At 39.8% G+C, this 20965-nt stretch overlaps 2 protein-coding genes across 6 annotated transcripts in view; one reads left to right on the top strand and one right to left on the bottom strand.

Moving 5' to 3' along the window:
• Positions 1 to 8300, top strand: part of HECTD1 (HECT domain E3 ubiquitin protein ligase 1) — an 85653-nt gene extending 77353 nt beyond the window's left edge. The window contains exons 39-43 of the mRNA XM_040620801.1: positions 1097 to 1175; positions 1300 to 1393; positions 2101 to 2251; positions 4801 to 4945; positions 5055 to 8300. Of these exons, the coding sequence (XP_040476735.1) occupies positions 1097 to 1175; positions 1300 to 1393; positions 2101 to 2251; positions 4801 to 4945; positions 5055 to 5192 (607 nt within the window). The 3' untranslated portion in view covers positions 5193 to 8300. The remainder of the gene's footprint in view (positions 1 to 1096; positions 1176 to 1299; positions 1394 to 2100; positions 2252 to 4800; positions 4946 to 5054) is intronic.
• The window catches only part of AP4S1 (adaptor related protein complex 4 subunit sigma 1), a 73296-nt gene that overhangs the window by 18424 nt on the left and 33907 nt on the right, over positions 1 to 20965 (bottom strand). For 4 of the 5 annotated variants that reach the window (XM_040620805.1, XM_040620806.1, XM_008710401.2 and 1 more), the window contains 2 exons: positions 18515 to 18526; positions 8638 to 9267 (listed from right to left, as the gene is read on the bottom strand). In XM_040620805.1, the coding sequence (XP_040476739.1) occupies positions 9139 to 9267; positions 18515 to 18526 (141 nt within the window). In that variant the 3' untranslated portion in view covers positions 8638 to 9138. Of the gene's footprint in view, positions 1 to 8637; positions 9268 to 18444; positions 18527 to 20965 lie in introns of those variants that run through there. The other variant, XM_008710403.2, reaches the window with a different exon arrangement.

The following is a 20965-nucleotide window of genomic DNA, read 5'->3' as shown; positions in this document are numbered from 1 at the left end:
GGATTATGACCTGAGCCAAAGGCCGATGCTTAACTGACTGAGCCATCCAGGCGCCCCAAATAGTCTGTTAAGAACAATAATATGCTGTAGGAAATATTACCGATTTGAATCTTGATATGATCGTTCATATCATAAAGACAACACTCAGAATACCAGAACATAGTGTATTAATCCTCACATCTCTGGAAGAGTGTATCTGACTTATCAAATATGATTAATGTACATATCTTATATGAAAGTCGAAAGCCAAAAATATTTTGAGAAATCATGGCTAGGTAATATAGATCGTGTACTTGGCAGTGCTCAAAATAGTTTGCTTTGTATGTAGGCCTTATGCCCAACGGCTTAGCTAACTCAAATGCTACACATCTTTTGATAAAATTCTGTTAATTTGTAGACATGTGATTATTATACCCTTAGTGTGTTTTACTATGATATTGAGTTGACTGAAAGTCTTGCTTTCTTCTTTCTTTCTTGATAATTTTGAGAAGTTTTGTTAAATAACTTATTATTATATATTCAAGGTTTGTTTGGAGGGTAGGGACAGAGTATGAATAACTAACTTTAGTGAAGCAGTAGTTTCTTCTTGAAAAAAACAAAGATGTTGCCATCGTAATTTATTGCAAAAACCCTTACTTTATTAATTCTGTGCCATAAGAGAGAAGTGAAATATGGCAAGGTGGTGGTTTCGTGCAGTCTTTGCAAAGCCAGTTTTGGTAATGGTTGTCCTAATAGTTTTTGTGCACAGGCTTTTTGCATTCAGAAGTCCTCTTACTTAACATCTAAGCTGGTATACTGTTTTTGTTGGAAGGGTGCACGCGGTTGGGGGTTCATGGTTTTGGCAACGGTGTTTTATTTTATTTATTTTTAAAAGATTTTATTTATTTGAGAGAGAGAAAGCATGAGCAGGGGGAGGGGCAGAAGGAGAAGGAGACTCCCCACTGATCAGGGAGCCTGATGAGGGGCTCCATCCCAGGACCCTGAGCCGAAGGCAAACGCTTAACCGACTGGCCACCCAGGCGCCCCTTTCGCAGCGTTTTAAAAATTAAACACGAACAGTAGCTGAATGTTAATCGAATCCTTTTTGTCTTCCCAGTTTAAATTTCCAGTTTTGCCCTTCCTCAAGAATATATGGTTTTACAGCTGTGGATCTCAAGCCAAGTGGGGAAGATGAGGTAATAAAAATTTTGTTTTTGGTATAGTTCTAAGTTCAGAACATCTTAATGAGGCCGGTTGTATTAGGCGCTACTGAAATATTCCTAGATATTAACAATAATGTTGGCAAATTTTCCTTTGTAGATGGTAACAATGGATAATGCAGAAGAATATGTGGATTTGATGTTTGACTTTTGTATGCATACGGGTATTCAGAAACAGATGGAAGCCTTCAGAGGTAATTTTTAGGGCTGTTTAGCTTAATCTTTCTCCTTTTACTTTGAGACATTTGAATTTAAGGTATTTCTCTCGTCAAGAATTGTAGCTAGTCCTTAGATTTGCCCTCTAGTTTTCTGCCTTCCAGATAATTAGGTCCCACAGAGTACCCAGAACAGGGTGGAACATTCTCCAGCTGTGGCATACCCTCAGCTTTCTCCTCCTGAGTGATGGAGGACTCACTTTTGGCTTCCATTTCTTCCTTTGTATGTGGACGTGAGGTTGCATACTTTACACATTACACGATCAGGATGAGTTAAACTAAGTTAGAACCTAAGTTCTTCAGGTGAAAATTGAAGCAAAATATATTAGACTGTTCATCATGTACTAGTTTTGAAGATGAAAATATCTTTGGCTAGCCTTGTATGACACAAAGAGCTGTTTAAGAAATTACTAGAATTTGGCTACTGACCATAGTGACTGAATATCTCTGTTCACATTTGCAGCATTAAGTGAAGTTTTTGTACTTAAAACCATAGCACAGCTTTGATTTCAAGCTCTTTTAATTTATATTTGTTTTCTTCAAGCATTTATTAATATTTTACTCATATTATGTCCATTTAGTTGATTTTTAGCTATTTTGATTTGAAATTTGGTATTTTGAAATTGTAACTTAGAAATTGAATTTTGTGTTTTCTTGTTTTTGTTTTTTTGCTGTGTATAATGTAGATGGGTTTAACAAAGTTTTTCCAATGGAGAAGTTAAGTTCCTTCAGCCATGAAGAAGTCCAAATGATTCTTTGTGGAAACCAATCACCATCCTGGGCAGCAGAGGATATTATTAATTATACTGAACCTAAGTTAGGTTATACACGTGATAGGTATGTATTGGTTATTTTCTGAGGTCAACAAAATAATTTATGTCCCACAATCAAATGGCAGAGTCTCTAAAGAACTATGACTTAGTGAGAAAGCAGTTTTCTTTCTTTTTTTTTTTTTTAATGTTTTTTTATTATATTATGTTAGTCACCATACAGTACATCCCTGGAGAAAGCAGTTTTCATATTCATTGATAAGGCTGAGTTTCCACAAAAAGACAGCCTAGTCTTTGTTGATCTTAAGATTCCATTTTAATTGTTCACTATTTAATAAATTGGGTAACTAGTAAACCCTTAGGCTTCATTTTTTTTAAAAAAGATTTTATTTCAGAGAGAGAGCACAAGTGGGCAGGGGGGCAGAGGGAGAAGCAGACTCCCACTGAGCAGGGAGCCTGACACAGGGTTGATTCCAGGACCCCAGGATCATGACCTAGCTAAAAGTGGGTGCTTAGCCCAACTGATCCACCCAGATGCCCCATATATTAACCTTCATTTTTTAAAAAAATTTCAAATAGAGGGGCGCCTGGGTGGCTCAGTCGGTTAAGTGTCTGCCTTCGGCTTGGGTCATGGTCTCCGGGTCCTGGGATCGAGCCCCACGTAGGGCTCTCTGCTCGGTGGCGAGTCTGCTTCTCCCCCCGCTCCCTCTGCCTCAGTGATCTCTCTCTCTTTCTCAAATGAGTGGAATCTTTAAAAAAAAAAAATTTTTTTTTCAAATAGAATAGAAAAGAAAATTTCAAGAGAAAAGTTGAATAGTTGAAGAATTCCCATATTTTCTTTACCCAGATTCAACTGTACTTAACATTTCTTTTATATTATCCATTTATACACACACACCTACATGTGATGTATGTGTGTACTATTTTTTCTGAACCATTTGAGAATGTCTCATATATCATGTGCCTTTACCCTGTGATACTTGAGTGTGCATTTCCTGAAAATATGGATATTCTCCCATGTATCCACATTCACACTAGCAAATTCATACTATTAGCTAATCTGTAGTCCATATTCCAGTTTCGTTGATTACTCCGGTAATGTCCTTCATAGCACTCCCCTCATCACCACTACCCATTATCAGGAAATAGCATTTGGTTGTGATAAGGTTATTTTGTGATAGGTTTTAATCTGAAACAGTTCTTTAGCTGTTTTTTTTTTTTCTTTCGTACCACTGATATTTTTTAAGACTATGGGCCCTATATTACTTTTTCTTTTTAAAAGTTTCCAAATTAACATAAATGAGAGAATACATTTGATCCCTGAATAATGTAGAGGTTAGGGACACAGTTGAAAATCCATATACGTTTGACACCCGAAAAACTTAACTACTAGTAGCCTACTCTTGACCAGCTTTACCAGTAATATAAACAGTCAGTACATATGTTATATGTATTATGTACTGTATCCTTACAATACGGAAGGTGGAGGAAAGAAAATGTTAAGATCATGAGGAGGGGCGCCTGGGTTGCTGAGTCGGTTAAGCATCTGCCTTTGGCTTGGGTCATGATGCTGGGGTCCTGGGATCGAGCCCTGCATCAGGCTCCCTGCTCAGCGGAGAGCCTGCTTCTTCTCCCTCTCCCTATGCTTGTGTGCTCTTTCACTCGCTCTCAAATAAATAAATAAATAAAAACTTAAAAAAAAAAAGTACTAAGAAAAAAGCTAATCATGAGGAACTACACTTGTGGTAGCATAGCTTACTGTATGAACTTGTTGAATCACCCTGTTGTACACCTGAAACTAACGTAACATTGTCAACTGTACTCAATAATTTAAAAAGAAAATCATGAGTTAGAGAAAATATATTTGCAGTACTCTATTGTATTTATTTTAAAAAATTACATATATAAGTGGATCTGTGCAGTTCAAACCCCTTGTTCAAAGGTCAGTCGTATCACAAATTACTTTTAACATAGCATTTTTTTCTTAAGTCAGCTTTTTATGGAATTATAATAGACAAGTGCTCAAATTGCACGTACAGTCTGGAGGATTTTCACAAAAGGAAAACACCTGTATATTGGTACCCAGAACAAGAAACAACTCAAGAGTCAAGAGTTGCCTTCTATTATGTTCTTTTCTTATATTAAATCACTATTTCCATTGATAATTTTGCTTGCATTTGAACTTTAATAAATGAAATCATACAGTATGTATTTTTTAAGGTCTGGCTTCTCTTGTTTAACATGAAATTCATCCTTGTGACATATAGAAATAGTTCATTTCACTATTAACAAAGATGGAGTGTTTCAGATCCCCTTTGTTAGTTTAGCCATATTTGGGTGAATTATGCATGTGTATTTTGAAGTTTTTTTGATTTGCTGGCCTTGTTGCATATTTGGTCCCTGTACTCCATTAGTGTTTCAGTTCTTAACCATTTATAAGTACAAGACCATCTTTGCAGGGAATTTTTAAAGTAGCTTATATCCACTCTAGATAGTACTATTCTTCTCACATGTTGATAATTGTCTTTTGGGTTATTGCTGGCTTACAAAGTAGTGGTAGTGTTTTTCATTCAAATCAGCTATCAGATCAGTAAAAGTGTATTTTTCTCCTTTTAGCCCTGGTTTCCTGAGGTTTGTGAGGGTTTTGTGTGGCATGTCTTCAGATGAAAGGAAAGCATTCCTGCAGTTTACCACCGGTTGCTCAACTCTGCCCCCAGGTGGACTGGCTAATCTGCATCCCAGGCTCACAGTTGTACGCAAGGTACAAACCTTATCTAATGCGGAATCCAAATGGACTTTAGTTACTTCGGGATTGAAAGAAATAAATATTTGAAGTCACGGCCTTCTGTTTTTCACTTTTCTTTTCGTAGGTCGATGCTACTGACGCAAGCTATCCGTCAGTGAATACGTGTGTGCATTATCTGAAGTTGCCTGAATATTCTTCAGAGGAGATCATGAGAGAGCGCCTGCTCGCTGCTACCATGGAGAAAGGCTTTCATCTCAACTGAGCTTCGAAGTGGGAGACATCAGAGACTTTTAAAATACTAGTGAAGCCTCTTGTGTTTGTGTGCAGAGAAGTATATGATCCTCTACGCTAATGACACTTGCCTTTATTTCAACCATTAAGGCTTTAAGAACATGTGGAGTAAGTTGGTTAGCTGCTAGTGACAAAACAAATCCTTTAACTACCCAGCCAGCAAGTATATAGCACAGAACACTGTGTGTTGCTACAAGGGCTTAGTGACTGGAAAAAGGTGGTCCCTACTTGACTGTTCCAAAGAGCAGCTTCTCAGATCTTCAGTGTTCACTGGTAAATTTCTAACAGTGTATTTGTGTAAAGTTTGTCGTTTCATACTTCATACACTACAGTTGCCGTCACTGATCCCTGTTTTGCTGGCTTTTAAGCTACTCGGTCAAAAATCTTGCTTCCTTAAAACATAGAGAGTTAATGAGCATCTCAAGCTTTTTCTTTTCCTTTTTAATGATGCCTGCACTATCAGAGTATTCTAGTGTTCTCTCTTTTGTTTGGCATATAATCATGCACAACCTTTTTATTTCTTTGAGGTGGGAGTATATTTTTATTTCCTAAATGCCATACTATAAAGATCAAATTCTTAAGTGTGTTTGTGCAGCTCAAAAGTAAAGATATATTAAGGGGGAAAAAGAAAAAACACTGGTCTAGATGCAAGGCACACTTAAAAGCAAGTTTTACTTTTGGTTGTATTTTCTTTGTATATTATAAACATTTATTTAACTTGTTGCAGTTTGAAGTAAAAGATTTCCAAAATGTATGCTCAACAATAATCATTAAAATGTTTGCAGCGTACAAAACTGTGTCACGTGACTATTTCACTGCAACGAGCAGACCTAAGGGCTTAACCAGATATTTTTTATTTTGCATCACTGAGATTTAGTTTTTTGAAATTACTACATTTAGAAATGTATTTTTCTATAGTAAAAACACTTACGGAAATTGGACAGCTAGAAGAAATACATGTTCACATGCTTGTGATCCAACTGTTGTGTGCTGTCTTAACATATTCTTCAGCTCAGAGTGGCCAAGTTATTTGTGTTAACTTTTTCAACACCAGATCTGCTACTTACCATTGTATCTGCAGGGATATGTAAGTCTAAGATCCAAGAATGATTTCTCAATGTTGTGTTAGTGAGAAAAGAAACCACCAGGATACTGCCATTTCCTGGTTTTGAAGAAGGGCTTTTCTTCTGTTTCCGTTTTCCAAATTCCCTTGATGTATCACATCTGTGCCCTTAGGTGAAAGAAATGTCACTAGGCCTGATTTAGCCAAATGGCTTTTTTAGGAGTGAAAAGCATTTTTTGGAATTGCCCATTATTTACCTGTTTAAAAGGTACATTCCCTTTCTACATTAGAAGAGCTATCTCCCACTACACTCCGTCATTTGAGTACTGTTTTTATTCTCTGCATGAGAATGTTTTAACTATGTTATCAGTGGTAGCATTTAAATAATTCATCTTGTTGTTAGTTTCACAGTTCTCTGTGAGAATAAAAGTTAAAATAAAACATAATAGCAATATTTAAATGTATGACCTATGCTTTAATCCAAAAAATAATGGTGGTGATTGTCTCAATAAAGTCATGGATGCATGACTACAACTTCCTACTAGTGTTAGAGTTAAAATCCAATTTATGTGCTTAGTACTGCCATTTATCTAAGTCTGTAAAATGTCAAAACCCAGCTTTTATCGAGATAATCTAGCACAGGGCTCAGCAAACGATGGCCTGCTGCTTGCTTTTGTATTACCCACATGCTAAGCATGGTTTTAAAATTTTTAAGTGGTTAAAAAAAAGCAAAAGATAATAGTATTTTATGATATGGAAATTTTATGAAATTCAAACTTCAGTGTCCATAAATTAAAATAAAGTTTTATTAGAACACAACCACGCTCATTCCTTTACATATTATCTGTGGCTGTTTTTACACTGCAGTGGCAGAACGGAGTGTTTACAGCAGAGACCATATGGCCCGTGAAGCTTAAAGTATTTACTATCTGGCCCTTTACAGAAGAGGTTTGCTGAATCCTGGTCTAGCATATTGCTGTAGCAGGTAAAATTGATGAGTTTTATATATTTGGTAAATGAAATGTCAGGAGTCTTCAAGATAAAGCTGACCAATCTGAGGCATAAATTTCATGAGTGTGAAAATCACTGAAAGCTGTTCATCACAGGTCAGCAGTAAACGTGAAGGGAAATGATGGCACAGCCTAGAACAGATAGTCCTATTTCGGTTCACTTTGCATGAGTCCAGTGTTAGGAGACATCTACTAGGGTCTCCACGTATATTAGGTTCTTTAGCTTTCTTTCCTGTGGTATCTACCTGGTATTTTTTTTTTTAATTGTTATTCTCTAAAGGTACTAAAATCTGTGCCAAGATGTTATCCAAGTGCTATTTTGGTGTGACCTAAAAATTAATTTTGTTCACTCCCTAGTTACTTCTGGTGTACCAGTTTCAGCAGTTACCTGAATGTGCTACTGATTAAGTGCCTACCAACTAGGACAGTGTTTCCCAACGAATATGTCTTAGAAAGACCTCCAAAGCACTTTGATCTAGGCTGGGCTTTCCCCACCCTTGGGCTACTTAATGCAAAGCTGGATCTATGCACATGGACCATTTGCTGTTCTGGAAGCTCAGAAGCCTTTCTTCTGCCTTTCTGAATGAGTCCAAAACAACTCAGGTTTGCTTTTAGAATCCATTATTGACTGGTTGCCTGGGTCATTATAGATGCAAACTTTAAATATGTAAGTAGATTTTTAGAAACAAAGATTTAAAAGAAATCCTTCCCTGACCCCACATATACAAGACAGAGAAAGAAAGCAAACAGTACTAAATGAGTCCATACCTGGAATGTCCATTTATGTCTTCTTTAGGAGGACAGAGTGTTGTAGATGAAAGGGCTCTTGGAATTCCATAGGATGGCACAATATCTTAATGTACCAAGACTGTATTTCTATTTCCTCCATTGTATCTGCCTTCCTACCGTATATGCACATAAACATGCTTTTACCTAAGACAGCTCTGTATGCTGTACTGTTGACTAAGTTAGCAAAAGCATCTAGAATAAAGTTTGGAAGGATCAGGTCATTGCTTTTCTATACTAAGTTTTCTTTGCTTCAAAACATTCCAGGAGAAGGGGTCAAAGGAATGAGTTAGGGAGGCAGGGGAGAAGGGTTCGTATCATGCCAACCTCAACACAGATTCTCTTATATTCTATTTTTAGACTTTGAACTAAAGTAAATTTCATTTACAATAAGTTTACTAATAAGACAGACCATTTACAATATGCCTAAAGGATGGTTGTAAGAGCTCTCTTTTAATGTGTAACCATTCATTTTTGGTAGTAACATTATAAATGAGTTAATTACATGATGACATTGTAGTTGCCAAGTGCCAATAAAATGGTTATCAGGCTTTTAGAAACTGGCAAATAAAATTTAATTCTCAATTTTTATTAGGTACACAATTTTGTAAAGTTTTGACTTTTTAAGACATTTTAAGGAAAAAGAACATTCAGAAAACATTCAAAGTACTATGTGTGTTTAAAATTTTATTGGCTGATAGTTGGCCCACATTCTTCCCATGCTGCTAATCCTGAATTAAATGTGCACAGGGAAGCAGAGAACAGAAAGTTACCCTCAGAACTCAACAAAATTTGAACAAGTAGGGAAAAAATGCTTATGTTAGAAAACAAAACTTGTCTCTTAGTTCAGAGAAAATTTTCCTTTGTATGCCGTATTTTAAAATACAGCTTTGTTTTCCATTTAGGAACTGGAAAACACCTATTTAAAATGTCTTTGGAAGGACACCCCATTTTGCAATGTGCAGTCTTCCAGATTTTTGGGGCTACAGATGTTGAGAGGTATTCCATGGTATTCTCATTTCTACAAGTTGACGTTGTCTGGCAGTACTTTCCATCATTCAGCTTTCTGACATTTTATCAAGAATGAGTAGAGGGGCAAGAATTCTTGCCCGATTCGTTTCCACAATGCAGCCGTTTAACACCATCTCATCCAAAATGATATGCACTTTATCCAAATTAAACATTATCTAAGTTCATATTAAGGAAATTAGTTTTAGAGTTACAAAAATGTTAACATGTACCAGTAAGTAATAACTTATGACTTAGCCTATAATTTTTCCCATGTAAATTTGTCTAAGCATGAATGTGTCTATTTGGTTTTGTTTTTTTTACAGAACTTCTGAAATTAGATTTAAAATTTGTGTCCATGTTAGAAATTATTACCTTCATGCACACATACGCACCTAGTTTCACCTTGGTTAAGCTAACTGGCCAGTAGACACAGAAATAGAATAGCTACTATACCTTTTAGCCAGAGGGAAAGCGACTCTGCAAAGGACTAGAGAAAAAGCTAGTGACACTGGCAAGAGCATACCTGACAAGAACAGTGTTGTCTTTCCAGACACTAATAACATCAATAGTAATAGCCACGATGTTTCAAGCATTGTGTTGAGTGTTTTACATAAGTTTTTCAGTCTTCTCTACAACCCCATGATATAAATGTTACATCTTATTCTAATTTCACAGGGGAGCAAACAGGTTCAAAGCCATTGTCTAAGGTCACATGGCTGATAATTGCCAGAGCTGGAACTTAAGCCCACAGCTTTGGCTTGATGGTTCTACTTCCAGACTTCTCAGGAGGGGCCTGCAGCTACTGAGTATACACCCTCCCTCAGCCCTCAAACCTCCATCCCAAACCAAATGCCTTCACAAAACCTCACATCTTAAGCTATGTTTTCTCTCAGACTGAAGAAAAAAAACACCAAGAGTAGATATGAATGAAGAAGGCAAGGCAATGCTAATTCCCAAGTAGATAAAAATTCTGAGATTCATGAGAGTATCTTGCATGAATGAACAGTTCTAAAAATACTCATTTGAGAATTATGGAGCCCCTTCAGTGTACTGATGCTCCTAGTGGAAAGTTAGTATAGGGCATGGGGGAAGATGAAAATGTTGTTAGACTAGGAGGTCTAGCTGATTGGAAAGAGCCAAATTCTTCCCCCTCAGGAGCCCCTTCAGAAGACTTGTCTTTTGTGAAAGGAGAAGGGGAACTAGAATGAGATGATGACAATATTGAATGGTTCTGAATTCTACACTTTCATAGCTTATTTCCATCTCTTTAAAGAAAATGATCCTGGTCTGTTTGAAAGAAAAAAAAAAAAACAACAGATGATTGAAACAGATTGTTTCAAATAGACAAACTTCAACAAATGAGTGAGTGACTTAAATGCACTAGGAAAGTTCATAATTAAATAGTGAATCTTTGTAAAGTGACTCGTTACCACCTGATTTTTTTCAATAATTCCAGATGTTCAAGTCTATATTGTATTTGTTTAGTGAAATACGTCTGTAGAAAATGAGACAACCCTGTAAATGACTTTTAGGTTTCTATTAGGCTCTGCATTAATATCTCATTAAGCTCTGTGCAAATAGTCCTCTAGCAGAATAAACTGTTTTTCAGGAGCCCATGGGAACTGTCCTTAAGTGACCCAGAAAAGGAAAAGAAAAAAAAAAAAAACTTTTACTCTGATATACCTATTAATAATGTCTTCCAATTATATAGATGATTTCTTTGTCCATGACCAAATTGGGACTGGAATATTAGGCCCTTGACTCAGTCAGACCCAGAAGCCAGAACTGAGAAGCCAAACAAAGTAGAAATGTCAACTGGGTACAAAGAAGCGGAGTTGGGAAGAACAGGTGGCCGCATGAAGAATGGCCTGCAGAACCCCCCCTGGCGTGTTCACTAAGGGCAATGAAAGCCTTGGTGCATTGAAAATGCCAACTCATCTAAGATGATTTTCTTGGAGAGAGAAGAAGATGTAATTTTTATCCATTCTGTTGGAATTGGTTCAGGGATTAAGCTGCTCTGAAGACTGTGGCAAGTAGATGATCTAAAATTCAGATGTCTCCTTGAGCAAGAGGCCAGTTTTGAAATTCAGATTAGAATTTGCTGCTAAATCATATCAGCCACTGACATCCTCACCTTGTAAGGACAAGGTCTCGCAGCAAGTCTGAATTTCCCAACATCCTAGAAACATGAGTTGCTGAGTAAGGTCATTCTGTACTGTGGGCATGTGACTGCCTGTCTATCTGAGTAGCTGATTCAAACCCTTAATAACCATGTAGCTTTCTGGCACTATATAGGGAAACCACAGACCAAATCCAAAGTGAGGCAAACTCCTGAAAGCTGATTTCCCCCTGGAATCATGTGACTCCTTTAAAAGAAGAATCCAGCTGTTGTTTACATCTTGATTTGGTTTATAAGCAACTTGTGCACACTGGTGAAGCCAAGAGTAATGGCATTTGGGCTACATGTCAGGGACCAAAAAAATGCCGTATATGCAAAGCCCCATGGCAATAAACAGGCAAACATGCTTCAACCCTGACATCTGGAATAGGATGAAGCAAGAAACGTCCAGGCTGTTGGTCTATTAATGTGGTAAGCTAAGAATGACTATGTCAAGAGGGTCCTACGTTTGGGTTATACTGAACTTGACTGACTTAAAGATTGTTAAGGCAACTTGGGCATCCTATGGTTGGAACTGATACAAACTATAGACAGCGTCTCAGAAATCCCCCCTTTCTCCCAGTCCTGAAACCCAAGAGCCTTTCTGAATTGCTATGTAATGTGAATTGAAGCTGAGCATCTCAGGACCCCAGTAATGCTAGTGCCACTTGAAACCAATTTTTTAATTAAAGTGCTTGAAATATTTCTGGTTCCTACATTGGAATTTTGGTCTCTGGATCATAAATCCCTTTTTCAATATTGTATTTTAATACCACTGTGATGGTCTAGTTATCTTTAAATAAGAGAATATTGAGCAGCATACATTTGAATGGGACCTTAAAAGCAATTCCCAGGCACAGCCCAGCCTAGAAACTAAAATTTCTAACTCAAGATTTTGGTCTCAGGTCCCTTGTCTTTTTTGATTTCTTTTTCTTTTTTAAGATCCTACCTAAGCCAAGTTTTAGATAAGCTAAGGGGGGTGGGGAAAAACTTGCTCTCATATTTATACTTTAATTCAGTTTGCCATGAAATTAGATAAAATGTGAAGGGCCTTTGTGTTCACATTTCCCCCAGAAAATCGAATACTCCTGTATAGAAGATTACCCTCATGAAGGTCGTGCGCAGTCCTGGGTACACTCTCCTTGTAATACAGTCTGCCGTCTACTTTTAGGCTTGGTGTTGTCCCTTGTTAATTAGGCCACTGAAAAGGAGCTTATCTTTTTTTTTTTTTTTAAATGAGATTTCCCTTAAAGGCCCATTCATATTCTGCGAGCAACAAGACAGCCAGGTGTAATTTTTTTAAGTTAATACAGATTTATGTAAAATTACACAAGTATGAAAGCATCGGGTCAAATGAGCCTATCAGTTTCTCTGGCTTTTCTCCTCTGTTGCTCCTCCTAATTTGCTGTCACTATTCCAAAGTAAAACAAACAGAACCTGGAAGCACGGAGCGAAAGGAGCGGGTGTCAGGCAGAGGGACCTGGCGGGGAGGGGAGCAGCGGACGCATATGGCACCTACAGGATGCGGTTCGAGGAAATACGGAGACGGCAAAGGCCAGCGAGAACCAGAGAAGCCCAGAAGGCAGGACTGTTCAATCTGGAACCTTCACATCCCTTTCCCAGGTAAATGGCTGACTCCCTGGGGGACTGTTCATAATCCTCAGACTCTTCACTCATGACAGCACTGACTGCAATTGTCATGCTGAGATGGTTTTGTTCCCCTTGCCTCTCCGTGCGTGCCCTTTCCGAAGACTGCACAAGCTCCATGGGCCAGCTCTCACCCTTTGCAGCCCTGCTTTTCAGTCCACATATTTAAAAAAGTACATTTAGAAATTAGAAAAAGATGTTTGGAAATTACTAAATGTGGGGGTGCCTGGGTGGCTTAGTCAGTTGGGTGTCCAACTCTTGATCTCAGCTCAGGTCTTGATCTCAGGGTGGTGAGTTCAAGCTCCTCATTGGGCTCCAAGCTGGTCGTGGAGCCTATTTGAAAAAGAATTACTAAATGTGAACTCCACTTTTGGAGAGCAAGGTCTTAATCAAGACATTCAGATACTCTCTTTCATCAAATCTGACTCATCCAACCAAAGTCTAGTGTTTTCTACTTCAGGAAAAACTTCGACAACACCAAGATAGCATGGTGACAAGCACTTTACAAATGTTTTGTTAGAAACTAAATTGCCACAATCTACTCCAGATAATAACACATTTTAAATAAACAGTCTAATTTAATCTTAGATCTCATTTTATTTAATTTTTTTTAGATTTTATTTATTTGACAGCACAAGCTGGGGGGAGCAGCAGGCAGAGGGAGAAGCAGGGTCCCCGCTGAAAAGGGAGCCTGATGCAGGGCTGGGTCCCAGGACCCTGGGATCATGACCTGAGCTGAAGGCAGGTGCTCAACCAACTGAGCCACCCAAGCAGGCACCCCTATATCTAACTTTATAGCCCTGGAAACCCAGAGACTGGTACCAGCTTCAGCCTTGTCATCTAAAAAATGCGGTTTTAACCTGCCGATGGTGCAGTTTTCTTCTAGCTTCAAAGTACTCAAATCCTATGATTCTAAATAACTTTCAGGGAGAGGGGACCTATTACTCTTATCTGACATTATCAAGTCATTCCTGAGGTAATCACATACTCCATCATACCTCAAAAGAAATCCTTTGGTAATGACTTAATTATTGGGACCTTTTTGAGAGAACATGGAGACAATTTCAGTTTATTCAGAAGCTACCACTTAGGTGTTGGATGGCTTCCCTGGAGAAATTCTTTGTTCTTCTTGCCAGTATTTCCATAGCCCCTAGTTGAACAAATACTTCTGTGATTTCTCATTAAGTCAGTGTGAAGTTAGCTCCTATTCTGGTTTCCGGACCTTTAATGTGTTTGGGATTTTAGGATAGTAATGAAGGAAGGAGAGGTTGATGCCCCATGGTAGGCTCTAGGTCCTGATCAGGGCCTGACTGCAAATCTCAGTGGTGCTGAGTACTGTTGCCTGGGTGCCTTTGTCCCTCCAGAGAGCACCATGTTAGACAACTAGCTGAATCACGGAGAGTGTCAGTAGCAACAGAGACCCTTCCTTCTCCCCCACTTCAACTACAATAAAGAGGTACTTCCACATCAAGCACATGAGCTTTGTTCTAGAATTAATTGCTCAGGCTTTTGGGTTTTAAGAACTTAGAAAATAAAAACATGAGTGTTCTAAAGATTTATTTAAAAGATTTTGGAATCAAAATCTTCTGGATTCTAGGCCTAGCCTATATTTGTGGGGTAGGTGGCCCTGGAATATAAAGAGGGATTCTAGCCTGTTCATACTTTTTTCTCCATGTGTGTATGTGGGTTACCATCCCAGGCTCCCTGTCATTCCTGCCCTCAGTCATGGGGAGAGGTCTGTACAGGCCCTACCCAGCAGTAGGCCCTGGTATATGGGCACCCAGTGAAGTCTGGGGTCCCAGGTAGCTGGAGAGTGGTCAAGAAGTGGACTGGGTCCCTGTAGGCTCCGGGTAAGAATCCTCATCCCATGGAGAGGGATGCTGCTGAAGGAGAGCCAATGGGGCCCCCTCAGGCCCAGGGCCCAGGAAAGGGACCCTAGTTGTCCAAATCTAAAGGCAGTACTGGTGGATTCCACTCCAGCCCAAACAAACCAAGTCTTCAAGCCACCGTATAGGCACCAAATACCAAAAAGGCAGTGAAGTTTTCTGCATATTCACACATTAGTAGGTGTGCACCGAGCTGAGGAGGAGGTGGCCGTCTCTCCCTTAGTGCTGCTCACTGGTGCCGTTTCCCTGACTAGCAGAGGGCGTGGAGACAGCTCCTTTGAATTATGAACTGTCTGGAGAATTCAGCAAATCTGGGGCTACAGAGTTGAACACATTTTGGGAAGCTCATTAGTTGATTCCTAAAAACCATCTTAATTCATGGAATCTGAAGTCTTTATTTTTTAAGATTTTTAAAAATTATTGTTTTAAGTACAATCTACCCCCCAACGTGGGGCTCAGACTCACGATCTCAAGATCAAGAGTCACGTGCTCGAACGACTGAGCCAGCAAGGTGCCCCCAGAACTTGAAATCTTAAATACGTCTACTAAAGTGTGTGCTAGGGCAAACCTTCCCTGTAGAAGCAGGGCCACAGGAGTCCTCAGGCAACATTTCAGCCCAGTGGGTAGACCAGAATGTGAAAAGTGTACAGGAACTTATGCACCGGGCACGTGAATGATTTAGGTCACTGACATGCTTGGTCCCAAGGGTCTGCCCCACCTGACACTAACTGCAACACAGAGTTGCCACTTAGTAGAAGCATTTTCAAGAAGCCAGAATTTCTGTCCTAATTTCTTGTGCTTGGGTCATTTCTTTTTTTTTAAGACTTATTTATTCTAGAGAGAGAATGAGTGCGAGAGGAGGGACAGAGTGAGAGAGAGATGGGAAGCAGACTCCCTACAGAGCACGGAGTCCAGTGTAATGTGGGGCTTGGGGCTCGATCCCAGAAACCTGACATCATGACCTGAGCCGAAACCAAGAGTCGGACACTGACTGAACCAACTGAGCCACCCGGGCTCCCAGGTCATTTCTTTTTAAAATCCCATCTGTCTTGCTCTGTGATGTCAGTCTTACTAACAGTAGAACAAGCCCATTCTAAGTGCTTGTATATAAATGGTGCATTTTATTTCTCCAAATCTAACCATGTGGACTCTGCAAAGCTGCCCCATTCTTAGAATGCTTCAGGGGAGTGAAGCTCCTGGACAAAAAGATGGCAAGTAAAGGGCTTCTTGGGAATTCCATGAGGTTTTGACTTCCACCCTCCTGGTGCTGCACAAAAGCCAAGTCTTAAAGCGTGTCTACTCCATGTGGGCGGACAAGGAAGGCTTTCTTAAGCCTGAGCAAACACAAAGATAGGTGTTGTGAGTGTTGGGAGAACCAGCTCCAGGTTGCAATTCTGTCAGTCGCTTGTTTTCAGCCTTTCAAGGCCGGGGAGGCTTTCCTGGCCGTGCAGCCCCGAACAATGTTAGCTGCTCCCGCGGACTGTGCGGGCTGCCGAGGATGTGCTCTCAGGGCGGGGATGGAGAACATTTCTGGCCCTACACAGAGGGGGTGGGAAACTGAGGCTGCACCTCTAAAAAGCTCCCTCTGACTATGACGCAATTGGTGTAGAGAGGTCCTTCCTAGACACGTGATAGTTAGAACTGTGTATGAGGCAGAGTAAAGGCGGGGGTTTAATCTGATTGTCTTCAGATGGCTAAGGGTGGAAACATTTTAAGAATGTTAATAGAAGAGAGGGTACCTCATAGCCTAGCTGCCCCGCCACCTGCTCCACTTTTAGGCCACTGGAGGTCCTGTGAAATTATGCCTAGAGCGAAGGCATACACTTTGGGGTCTGGGCAGATTCCGTTTCCTTCTCTAAATGATGCAAAATTCCTAATCTGTCAGGTGGGTACACCTAAGCAATTCCAAAGGACAATCTATAAATCAGTCAGAGGCACACCTGAAACTAACATAGTACATTAATTGTACTTCAATTAAAAAAAATAAGTTAGAAAAAAATAGGAAGGGAAGGCAAAAACAAAACTAAGTAAAATAAAGGGAAAAGATACAAACTGTGTGCCTCAGTGTGAAATTTAAATTCGAACAAGAATGCTGGAGCTCAGGGCACCTGGCTGGCTCAGTTGGAAGAACATGGAACTCTTGATATCGGGGTTGTGAGTTTGAGCCCCATGTTGGGTGTGGAGGTTATTTAAAAATAGAATCTTAAAAAAAAAAAAAAAAAGAATGCTGGAGATCCTTACTTGGACCCATGGGCTATAAAGACAAACCCATCTCTACTTCTAATAAACACCCAGTCAATATATAAGACACATCAATATAACTAGTTCAGCTATAACATATACCCTGTTATAACTGATTCACTGTAATTCTCTGAACTTTTAGACTAGTTAGAGTCTCTTTTCCCTAGTCTAGGCATAAGGTAACTCAGCTCAGTTACCTAGAATCATGGCAACATCAAATATTAAGACTGAGAGGGTGTTAAAGCTCTTCTAGCCTAATTTTACTGTTTTGAGATGAAGGGGTTGTGTGTCTGGTCCAACACCTACAGTTTGTGGCAGGTTCAAAAACAGAACTTGGGTTTCTGTACTCCTAGTGAAGTATCTAACAGCTTTTCCTATCTTCCTGATGACTTTTTAAATCAAAAGGCATTTTTTTATTCCCCTGTACAAGAGGAGATTTATTTTGAATTGCTTTGAAGGGCTTAGTTAAAGTGGAATGTAACATGCTGAATAAAAATACACCTTAATATACAGCCTGGTCTTGAGTGTCCTAGGTCAAAGGGATTATATATTTAGGTCACTCACCACTAGAGGGCACTCAGATTTTCCCAGTTAAAGAGGCTTCCAGATGCAGTCTGTAAATGGAGTTTATCAACATGATGACATTTTCTAACAATAGTAAAAGCTAAATGGCCATTTCCCCCAGATATACTGATGTCTAATGTACATATACATATATAGAAACATGGTATAATTAATATATATTTGTTATATTTGTTACTATTTTAGATGTAAGCCTGATGTTTTCCCAAAGGGCTCATTTATGGCTTTCAAGCAGCTTTTTGAAGTAAAACTTAACTTAAAAGTCAACTTGCCTCCAGAGCACTCATGCAAAGCCCAGTGGGCCCCTGCCAAAATCCACAGGCCTACAGTATTTGAAGCAAATAATGTTTGTTGGGTGGGGTGGGGGGGCTTACAGACTTTGATTTGAAAGGGAGAAGAAAGAGAAGAAAAAGAGAGCTTTCTCTGCCATAACAGTAAATGAATACAAGCCAGGCTGTTCTTTAGCCTCCAGTTTACCACCCTGAAGGCCTTATTCTGATCATGTGAGGGATTTCTGGAGATCTAGACCTGGAGCCATGAAAATCCACTCTCTCTAGGAGGACCAAGCACTTTCTGGCTATGTTATTCCAATTCTGTAGAGGTCTATTCTATATACTTAAAAGAAGTTACATTTTTATACCAGTTATTATCCACTACGACCATAGCATTGCTCTGTCTGAAAAATATAAGAATCTTAGTAAGAATCATCTTTGTAAAAAAGAGCAGGGGTGTTTCTGCAAAGCTCCTGCACTTCTGACTGTCTCTTCGGTTGTTGACGGAAAATTAGCATTCTGGATTCTGGATTTTGCTGCATCGTTTTCCTGCCCCGTGGCACTCACCTGATCAGGACGAGCCTGTACTTTGCCAAGAACTGAGGAAAACCTGGCTCACAGCTTTGAAAAAGGATACATCTAATTCACTCTGGAAAAGAGAAAAAAGTACAAGGATGAGAATGAGACATTGGGACACGGGCTCTTAGCAGAGTTAGCAGCTGTCTAGCCGCCAACTTGGGAGCAGGTCAGGGAGGCAGCTCTGTACATAGAAGTCTGAGCAGGAAGGCCCTGAATCTGCGACTGTGCTTTATATTTATTTATTTTTTAAAGATTTATTTATGAGCGAAAGGAAGAGAGCACACATGCACACACATGGGAGGGGGAGGGGCAGAGGGAGAGCATCTCAAGCAGATTCTGCACTGAGTGTGGAGCCTGATGCGGGCTTGATCTCACGACCCTGAGATCAGGACCTGAGCAGAAACCAGGGGTCGGGCACTTAACCTGCTGCGCCACCCAGGTGCCCCCTGGACTGTGCTTTTTAAAAAAATAGGTTGCGGTTTGAAGGAATTTTGCCAACCAGAACAACTCATCCTTAGAACATAGAGGGAATAGACTAACTCGATCTTTACAGATGATAGCTAATTTGATGTGTGTATCAAAAACCTTAATACTATGCATGCCCTTTGAATCCATCAATTTTACGTAAATTCTAGAAGTTTACCCTGAGGAAATAATTAGATAACAGCACAACAATGTGTGATAGGATGTTCAGGGTAATGCTGCTTATAGGAGCAAATTATTGAAAACAAGCTAAGTATCTATCAAGGGGGGACTAGTTTTAAATAAATTATTGCAGACCCACAAATGAGGATACAGATATGTAAGTACTGCCATTGTTAAGTAAAAGAGCAAGTTTTAACACAGGATATACCGTATTATCCCATGCATACATGTAGAGATGGCTACAGATAGAGACAGATACAGAAAGTCTAAAAGGAAATGTACCTACTGGTTTATATTGTAAGTCACCTGCTTACTCATCATCTTCTCCCCTTTCTTTTTGTTTCCATGTATTTTTAATTTTTTTCAATGATCAGAGATGTTTATACCATAAAAAAAATTATAGAGGGAGACGTAGTAAACAGAGTTCAGTTCATATCTGAGAGGACTTAAGGTTTGTCCAGTGAAGCCGTGACAATCCCGGTCCTCGGCAGTAACCATCCTCTCTTGCAAAACTGCCCCTGGGGAGCGAACTGGGTTGGCTTTTTGTTTTGAAATGTGATGCTGAGATGCTTCTTCCAGCCCAGACAGCATGAGACTGATCTCTGAATTTAAGATTTGGAAACTAAGATTAAAAATAGTATCAGAAAGAATGTTTAAAACTCACAAACCCCAAAATAAATCTTAGATGACAAGGCATTCTCCGAGTGGGACAGATGCTATTTTCTTTGCCGTAGTACTCTCATCCCTCTTCTTTTCTCTCCTTTTTGCTCCTGTCATCCTAAACTGAGCCATGTCACAGCACTGCTGGAGTCCTGTGTAGTCACCAGTTTAAATTAAATGCTAATCTTTACTTCTATGGTTTATGTGGTCGCTGACTGTCTCCCCAGAATTACAGCAAGAATTCAGCAACATGCTATTTCTTCTCAGTCACCGAATATAATAATCATAATTTAAAAAACCTTAGCAATGATAGTGCTTGTACTCACTCATGATTATCCCAGGTTTAAAATATTGCTTTTTTGGGAAATGTTATTCCTCTTGATAGGTGTTCCCTTAAAATGGCTACTCATGGCCAGCTCGGAATCACAGACCCTGACTTGCAAACCAGTCTGTCGTAAGAGAGTGGTCACTGCGATTAAGCAGGAGCCAGAGCCGCGCTGTCTCATACGGGAACCGCAAGCATCAGCTGGCAAATCAAATGAGTTAAGATTAAATTCCTCATTTCCTCCTTTATACTAATCACATTTCCAGTTCTGAGCAGCCACGTGCGGCTAGTGCCTACTGTACTGGATGGCACACGTACAGAACATTTCTGCAGCGGCAGAAAGTTCTATTGGACAGGGCTGAGTTATGGCACTCTCTCCAAGCAATCAATATACAGATGGACGTGAAAGCCAGCCTTATTGTCCCCTGACCCCCTCAAGGCCAGTCTCTGGAATGGCCTGACCTTGCCCCCTCTTCTAGCTACAGAGGACACTAATTTCTTCCAAGTTAGATGCACAACCATCTCGCAGGCCATGAGGCAGCTTCTCAGCTTTCCTCATGCATTTAGTCAGTGGGTCTCAAATCTAAGCACGCATCAGAATCATCCAGAAGGCTTGTTAAAACACAGATTGCTGAACCTCAACTCAGAGTTTCTGATTCAATAGTCTAGGGTGGGCCCACAATTTGTATTTTTTTTTTTTTAAGATTTATTTATTTGAGAGAGAGAGAGAGAGCGTGCGCGAGAGCGTGCGCGTGGGCACAAGCAGGGGGAGGGGCAGAGGGAGAGGGAGAAGCAGGCTCCCCACTGAGCAGGGAGCCTGATACAGGACTCGATTCAAGGACCCGGGGACCATGACCTGAGCTGAAGGCAGACACGTAA

Source organism: Ursus maritimus, unplaced genomic scaffold (genome assembly GCF_017311325.1).
Source record: "Ursus maritimus isolate PB19 unplaced genomic scaffold, ASM1731132v1 scaffold_36, whole genome shotgun sequence".
Classification (NCBI taxonomy): Eukaryota; Metazoa; Chordata; class Mammalia; order Carnivora; family Ursidae; genus Ursus; species Ursus maritimus.
This window is presented reverse-complemented; position numbering and strand designations above follow the sequence as displayed.